The sequence below is a fragment of the Pinus tabuliformis genome, chromosome 3_1 (genome assembly GCF_031772625.1).
Source record: "Pinus tabuliformis cultivar Carrire ecotype Pingquan chromosome 3_1, CPIR1, whole genome shotgun sequence".
Classification (NCBI taxonomy): Eukaryota; Viridiplantae; Streptophyta; class Pinopsida; order Pinales; family Pinaceae; genus Pinus; species Pinus tabuliformis.
In genome coordinates, this window is record NC_142301.1 from 409,441,799 (window position 1) to 409,450,965 (window position 9,167).

The 9,167-nt window shown below is 35.5% G+C and overlaps 1 protein-coding gene across 1 annotated transcript; it reads left to right on the top strand.

Annotated features, from left to right (window-relative positions):
* Positions 1-7,731: 7,731 nt before the first annotated feature.
* On the top strand, positions 7,732-8,832 carry LOC149187479 (F-box/kelch-repeat protein At1g80440-like). Its single transcript, XM_089409676.1, has one exon. The coding sequence runs from the start codon at positions 7,732-7,734 to the stop codon at positions 8,830-8,832; it is 1,101 nt and encodes a 366-aa protein (XP_089265802.1).
* Positions 8,833-9,167: the final 335 nt, after the last annotated feature.

Consider the following 9,167-nt stretch of genomic DNA (forward strand, 5'->3'; position numbering starts at 1 on the left):
GGGGAGAACATGGACCTCAGGAAGGTCAAATAGCACACCGCCCCAGATTTCCTTCACCCATTGCTTGAGCCGTTTCGCCGAGTATGTCCTGCCCCGGACATGCCCTACCAGAACAGTGTTGGCCATGTCCATGAGATCGCTGAGAGACTTAGATTCGTCGAACCTGATGGTGATGTCTTTTGCCGTAGCCTTTATGCACTTGGTCTTCTTTTTGCAGGTGCGAGGAGCCGACGGATGGTCGACCAAGGGGTTTGTTATACCGTCCAGAGATGAGGGTTTTGCGGGCTTGATTTTAACAGCAGGAGTTTTGAAGCAGCCGGAAGGACGGGCTCTCGAAGATGATGGATTAGATGCAGGGGGTACCGGCGGGGGGGGTGTGAGGGCGCCGAAAGGAGAGGGTGGGCGAGCGGATCAAAAGAGGGCGAAGGGGGAGTGTGGGTAGCCAGAAAATGAAGAGAGCCCGGCGAGAGCGGGGGCACCTCAAATTGCGGAGAATCGATAGGGTTCGCTCCTATAATGGACTGAGGAGTGCAGTGAACAGGCAGCGAGACGGAGGGTGGGTACTGCGGCAGATCCAGTGCGGTCGATGATGAGGAAGGTGTGAACTGCGAGCGAGCAGCAAAACTGGGGTTCCCGAATATAACCTTGTCCGGTGTAGGTTCCTCTGAGTAGTCCACCGCCTCTAGCTCCATAATGTCTGCCATAACTGTCTCCTGAACGGCGACCGAAAGCGACGGGTGGAGAATCCAATGGTGGAGCTGATGCGTGATTGTCCCTGAGCAGTGACTGCGACGGTGATGCTGAGCGATAGCTGTGAAAACCCTAGCCGCGTCGATGCTGCAGTCGATCTCGGTGAAACCCTTTAGCCGAGACCTTCACGTGTGCGCGCCATCAGAGCCCCTCTGCAAGAGATCAAATCGCCATTATATATATCTATACATACATATATATATATATATATATATATATATATATATATATATATATATATATATATATATATATATATATATATATATATATATATATATATATATCTATATAGATATATATATATATATATATATATATATATATATATATATTATATATATATTATATATAGATAGAAAGTTAAGAAGAAATAGTAGGGATCCAACAACTGATAATTTTCCAGCCATCATCTCTATTTAGATTACTTGGCCTCCTTTCAATCTCTATAGCTTACCTAAACTTACTGTGATGGAAATTATATATCTTAGCAATGACTCAAACGTCTTCAATGAAAATGTCGTGTTTTATCTTTTCCGCATGTTCTGCTAGTGCCGAAGAACAGATCCTCCCATGTTTGATGTATGCCGCATGTTCCTAAATCCTATTATTTACTGTGTTGCCAGTTTCTCCAACATAGGGCATTCCACATGAACAAGAGATTACCTACACACCTTTCATATTCTTAGGGTCCACTGGGTCTTTTACAGATCTTAAGGAACTTTGAATAGTGTTAAGGGGCTTAAAGGTTGAGGGAACCTTGCGCTTTCTTAGGATCCTTGCAATCTTGTAAGTGGTCCCTTGTATGAAAAGAAGGTGTACCCACGAAAATCGATCATTGGGTTCTTTTTTAATCTTGGAACCCTTGCCAGCTTTAAGGAAAGCCCAAGGACAATGGAGCTTGTTATAACCATTATTTTTTAAAACCTTGAGGAGATGGGTTTTCTCATCTTCGAAATGACTTTCATCAGAAAAGCTAAATGCACGAGTGGCTAGAGAGTTGATAACACCCAACTTTTGAGGAGGGGAATGAGGAGACTTAGCGTGAAGATATTTTTATGTGTGAGTTTTCTTTCGAAAGACCTGGTGTGAGAATGATCCATCGCCCCTCTTTGAAATATAAACATCAACAAAAGGCAGGTTCCCATTGATTTCACATTCCATAATAAATTTTATGGAGCTAGATTGATTGTTAAGATGATGGAGAAAGAGATCCAACTTATCCCGACCATGAGGCCAAATGACGCAGGTGTCATCAAAAAATCTCTTTCAAAGCTTTGATTTGTATCAAGTTGAGGACAAAGCTTTGGATTCAAATTCCTCCAAGAACATATTAGCTACAATAGGGGAAAGGGGTGAGCGCATGGAAACACCAGAGTTTGTTCATAGAATTCCCCTTCAAAGCTAAAGAAAGTAGATGAAATACAAATATCAACCAATTTAGCAGTATCAGGATCTGTGATACAGTTGATGACCTTAATGGCCTCATTTATGGGGATATTAGTGTAAAGGGAGACACTGTCGAAACTCACAAGAAAATCCCCAAGCTCAAACCTTATACGCTATAACTCATTGAGAAACGATGAAGAGTCTTTGACAAAGGACGATGTAAGGCAAACAATGAGTTTTATCTTTTGGGCTAAATACTTTTCGAGAAGATAGGTTGGCCCTCATGTCGTGTTGACAATGGGTCTCAGGGGAGCCCCCTCCTTATGGATCTTGGGAAGATCATAGATCATGGGAGTGATAGGGTTACTCTCGATCAGTTTATGGCTCAAGGAGCTAATAATGCTACTGAATTTTATAGCTAGAGTCCCCTTTTTAGAGATATTGTTTAAGGGATCCTTATTGAGTTTTCTGTAGCTTCCACTGTTACAAAGGTGGTCCAAAATTTTTCTCTGGTAATCTTCCTTATCTAAGAGGACCATAGGTCCACCCTTGTCAGAGGACCATAGGTCCACCCTTCTCTACTTTAAGAATAGCAGTGTCCTTGTTATTATTCAAAGATTTGAGAGCATTGAATTCAAACTTGCTAATGTTGCTCTTAGGGGTCTTTTCCCTTCTAAGGAAAACTACACATTCTTGTCTGATGGTATCCTTAGCATTGTCCGGTAAACCCCTAATCCCAAATTCGATATCACAAATAATCTCGTCAACAAGAATTTTTCTAGGAGAAACAACAAAATTTAATCATTTCTCTAGAGGACTGAAGACATGAGGGTCAAAAGAGAAGCCATAAATATTAAGCCCCCCATTATTACAAGAACAAGAGTAAAACTACTTATTATTATTATTGTCATTATCATTATCATTATCATTATCTAAGGAAGAAGATATATGAGGTCGCAAGAGGAGATGAAGAACCTTTTTTGGGCGATTCTTGGATTCTAAAGGCGAAAGAAAAAATGTGATTTTATGGGGTGAGTGACTCATCATGGAAATTTCAATGTTACATTTCTTTTCGAAAGTTTTAGATTGTGAGACTTTGAGGAGCTAAGGGGAACATACTCATGCACCTGTGGTTAAAATTCTAGGTCTTCAAAACACTTTTTTATTATTAGCAACAACCATAGTGGAAAACTAGGTATACAACATTGAAAGGTTAGATGATAGTAGAGAAATTGCAATGACTTTACGCTCATCAATAGAGTTCAAAACTCCATCACTATGGATGTGAGGGAAGAAAATTTTGTATATCATTGTCAAATGCTTTGTGGGATTTGAAGATATTAAAATAAAAGGAACCTTGGGGATTCATGTCGATGAGATGAAAAGAGTGGAAGATGTTATGATACTCTAGTGTATTTTATAGGATGTAGCGTCTACTTTAGGAGTATGGAAGCATTATTAGCTTGAGAACATAGTAGTTTGATGTAATAAACTTGTATGGAGATAAACACGTGTGTGTGTGTGTAACTAGACACCTTCCAAAAGGGAATTTGCATATGTCAACCTATGTAATGAAGTGAGGACAACCTCAAGTTTTCAGATACATAGTTGAAATTAAGAAAATCTTGTAGGTCCACTTATATAGGTCTATTTTTCATTGGGGGCTAATCTATGCACAAAATGAAAATAACAAAACTAGCGAGGAAGTAGATGAGTTTTAGAGGTTTGGCTTAAATTATTGTTGAAGATAAAAATCCCTTGGAAGGGATTTTGGAGGTACATAGGCTTTGCACATTAGCACTTACCTAAAGGAGCTATCCACTTTTGGAAGCAAAGTGCTTATTTGGATGCTACTTGGCCACTTTACAAGGTTAGTTATAGAAGGTTACATTGTATAAGGGCCTTTCAAGGATGGATATTATGATTGGAAGACCTTTTTATGATGTGTCTCAAATTTTAGGGCTCACAACCATTAAATTTTGTACATGTGGCTTCAAAAGCTCCCATTTATGTATTTTCAAGATTATTTAGCTAAGTGAAGAAGGATTTTGACCCCATAAATGGGAAATATTATGGGGTTTCACATAAGAAATTGTTATTTTATTTTAAGAGGAAATTGAGCCTCTTTCCTTATAAATAGGAAGGAAATTCTTCTCATAATGGTGGGGTTACAGGAGAAATTGCCTAGCAAGTCTAAATTTATGTAATTTTACTTTTTTCTTAATTTTGGCTATGGATAGATGAGTTGAAAAATAACTTGGACTGGGTTCGATGATGTGTGTTGGACACTTTTCTTGGATGGATATTGATGAAACTTAAATGAAAACATGATAATCTAAGTAAGTGGACTTTCTTTATCTTGGTTATGGTTATGAATGTTGGTAATTAAGTATTAAGCAAGTGCGCATCATGTTTTATTTTCTTTATTCCCTTCAATAAACCCTTCTTCCATTTGGGATTCATACCTAAATCTAGTGTAGATGTATTCAAGTTTATTAATCATATAACTTTTATGTTTTAAACATTTATAAGCAAGGTAAGCCATTGATCTTCTATCATATATATTTATATTGAAAATATAAATCTATTTACATTATTTTCTACTTAATAACATTCAATTAACATCTATAAATAATTTTTAATAATATTTGTTGCGAAAAATATGAAAATTTTCAAAAAAAAATCACATCATCCAATGTGGTTCATCCATCTAGTGTCGTCCATCATCACGATAAGACCAAGAACAAGATATTGGCATGAAATTAAATAGATGAGGATGAAAAAATTTAGCCGTTATATTATAATGGTTAGGTTTGACTAAATAAATAATATTTTAATATAAATAAATAATTGTTAGAATATAATTGTTAATATTGAATTAAGGAAAATAATTAATCAAAAAGAAAACTTTAATGAAATGAATATCTAAAAATAAAAATAAAAATAATATTTAGGTCAAACCTAAATTAAAAAAACAATAAAACAATTAATAAAATCAATATAATAAAATAATAAAATAAAATTAATATTTGAGCCAAAATTAAATAATCAAAACAATTAATTCTAAAAATTTAAAAATAAACAAAAAGGTGGCGTTTCCTGGTCCAATTTCCAATTTCTCTAAAATCCAACTGCCGTAAGGGTTTTTCAGCATGTTGATAAGAAAACGAGTTTAAATAATGCAAATCAAGATTTCATAGTCCAAAAAATCGCACTAAAGAAAACTCCAATAATAAATGGTAAGTTTAAACAAAAATATTTGGGTCAAACCTAAATAATCAAAACACTAAAATAAAAATAATATTTACATAAAACTTAAATACTAGAAACAATTATTTCTAAAAACTTAAAAATAATAAATGATCAAACTTAAAATAATAACAGTGTTAAAACTTATTATCATAATTATTATTACAAGAATAAGGAAAAAAATTATTATTATTAAAAAAAAACTTATTATTGATGATGATGATGATGATGATGGTTAACGTTCACTGAAACCAAACTTTGGTCTATCGGACCTAAAGAAACAAATTATTTAGTTTGATTTAAGAATTTTATTCCTATGCTAAAAAAACTTGGAGAGAAGCCTCTCGAGCTCACTATAATTTTGACATTGTAAAGTATTGCGATAAAGATTATGAAACTGAGATCTAATGTGGTTGTACGTGGGGCACTCTAAGAGGAAGTGGTTTTCATCCTCGATGTTCCTATTCTCACAGAGATGACAGATCTTTTCCATCCATGGTGTTTTAGAAACTGCCTAACGACCTGTTTCACTATGGGGCTCATGAGAGTTTGTTCTAATCTTCCCTATATTAATTTTCTTCTTTAAGCTAGTTAAGGCAGAGAGATACTTTTGATCTTCTAGGGTGGGGTTGATGACTTTATTATAATAACTTAATTTTCTTTTAGCTGCTAAATCTTTCTCACACCACATTTTTCTTTGAACTTAGAAGTAACAATATTCTTAATGTTATTAATGTTTTGCAATGCATCATTCTCGTTGATCTCCCAAAGGTTTAACCAGGCCCTTGTGTCTTTATACCACCCTCGCTTGAGCCTTAGGTAGTTTTGGCTGGAAATTAAAGCTAGCTTAGGAAGTCTATGATCTCCTATGTTATTGAGTTTGTGCTTGTACAACATAAGTCTAGTCATAGCTAGGCTCTTGATAGGGAAAAGACCTACTTCTATAAGGAGAATATGATAGGGTGTATTGCTTTTAATTTTCAGGTTATACGTTATAAAACGCTTCTGGATTGCTCAATCTTTCTTCAAGATTCTCTATAGATGTTGCAACCCTAGACCTCACATCCATATAAGATAACAGGAGTGACTAAAGTTTCAAAGAGGAACTTCCTTTTATCCCACATTACGAGGTTTGTCATTTTACAATTATTTTCAAAACCAAAATAAGCTTTCCACCCCCCATTAATCCTTTTCTCAATGCTATAGTTCCAGTTGAGCTTGTGATGAATATCAAGACTTGTAAGAATACACTTCCTCCAAGTTATTATTGGCATACATAAAATTAGAGTAAGTGTCCATCTTGGATTTGATAATCATAACTTTTGTTTTGTTAGTGTTAATAGTCATACCAATGTTAGAGCAGATATCCTTAAGAAGCCTATTATTATTATTATTATTATTTATGAGTGTCGAGAATGATAACAGTGATAGAATCTGAGCGAAAATGAGAGAAAGGACATAAAGAGCTCAAACAAGAGTGACACCCAAGCTCGAGTGTGAAAAAATCTGTTGGCGATATTTAATTTTTAATATAATATAAATGTTTAATAATATTAAACCTTTAAATAGCATTAAAAATAGAAGAATTGACATTGAATTATTAAATACTAAATAATAAAAAAATATTTAAATTTTCATATTATCTTACTTAATATTTTTAATTACATTAAATTATAATGAAAAGAAATTTAATAAATAAAACCACATTAAAAATAAAAAATTGACATTGAATTATTAAATACTAAATAATAAAAAATAATTTGAATTTTTCTATTATTTTACTTAATATTTTTAATTAAGTTAACTTATAATGAAAAAAAGCATACAGGATTTTATAATAATTCTTATTTAAATAACATTAACCTCTAAATATATTTAATTAATTAAAAACTAATAAAAAAATTAATAGTAATTTATAGTTGCTATCTTGACCTTAACTAACTCTTGAAGACTCTTTAAGGGGACTAGAAGATTATCCATAATTCTTTGATTACCTAACATTAATTTTTAAAAATACTTAATTAATTTTAAAAACATTTAATTTAATAGCTTTTACCCCTTAATTATTCCGAGTGATACCTAACTTAATTATTTGTACACGTAATCTTGACATTGCCCCTTTCTTCAAGTTTATATGAGCCGACTTGAGGATGTGATCTTTGAAATTACTCCGGGCTTCGAGGCTATGTGAGCCGACTTGAAGCTTCTCATTCATAAATTCAATTCAAGTATATAAATGGATAATCGGTGGGACGTACAATAATATCGCTAGTTTTATCGACATACTCGTTTGCGATAGTATCAGTGTAGTCAGTAGTGGGTTAGTGAGTATTTCCATTTATCATGGACGTTCTTCCACCCGAACTAATTAGAGAATGTTTGCTAAGAGTGCCCTACACATCTCACCCCAACATCGCAGCGGTATGTAGAAGTTGGCGTGCCGAGGTGAAGAGCCCCGACTTCTATGAAGACAGAAAAAAGTTGGGTATTTCCCAGCAGTATATATGTTTGATCGAACTCCGGCAATATATTCATGATAAAAAGGATGTGATTACTGTGTATAACCCTGTTCAGGGCACCTCGGAAGAACTTCCTCCCATTCCCCGCTTCCCTGGGCATTATGAAGGAATGCTAAGTCATTACCACTGCCTTTGTGTCAATCGGAAGCTTGTTTTCATAGGCGGAAGGAATCCCAACGAACAAAAAGGAATACATACAGTTTTCATCTATGATTTTTCATCAGCTCAGTGGAGCCGTGGCACAAACAGTCCGCTAGAAGCAGTGGATGGCGCTTGCTCCGTTTCCCCGGACGGGCTCATTTACGTTGCCGGAGGAAAGGACAGAAATGGAAATGCTATGCACGGGGCAGCTGTTTACAATGTAGAGAAAGATGAGTGGAAGCTTCTCCCTCATATGAACCAACAGCGGGACTTCCGCTCTGGTGCTTTCATTGATGGGAAATTCTTCGTTGTGGGTGGTTTAAGGTGGTTGGATGGTGGAGGAGTGGCGGTGGATGCCGAAGTTTACGACCCAGAAAAAGGAGCGTGGGCCACGCTTCCGAATATTTTGACGCTTCCGAATGTTTTGATGTTCTCGAACGGATCTGCGGGTTTTTCTTTACGCGGAGTGTTCTATTTGTTCCAAAAGGAGGAAGGCGTGAAGGTATATGATTCCAGGGAAAACGTTTGGAGGTCGCTGGGTTCTCTTCCACAAGCGGTTGGAACAATTAGGTGTTGCACACCGTGGCGTGACAGAATTTTTGTGAGCGCTTATGTGGAAGGTATAGCCCGTGATAATGTTTTCTACATGTGGAAGCCTCCCCATATGGTATCTGGAGCAAAATTATCGCAGGACGAAGTGGCGGGAGAGTGGAATGTCATTCCCATGAAGACTCCTATGGATTGTGATCAGCCTATTCAGGATGCCGTTACTTTAGAGATTTAAAATTAAATTTATATTCTCTGTGAAATTACATGCCATTCCATTAAGAGTACCCAACACTCTCCATTGGACTATGATCAGTGTATTTAGCCTTCCAGGAGGGCGATGAAAGAGAATCTTGTATATTCATTTTTCTGATATTTAGTAACAGTTAAATAGACTTGCGTTGTGCGGAGAAGTTCTCTTTAGCGCAATAAGTAGATGTGTAAGAGTTAAATGCTAGACTTTAGATATAAACTTTATCTGGAATATTATTTTATATATAATATTTTTAATTGTTAGGTAAGGACAAACTTAATTTGGAATATTATTTTATATGTAAGTTTGTAATTACGTGA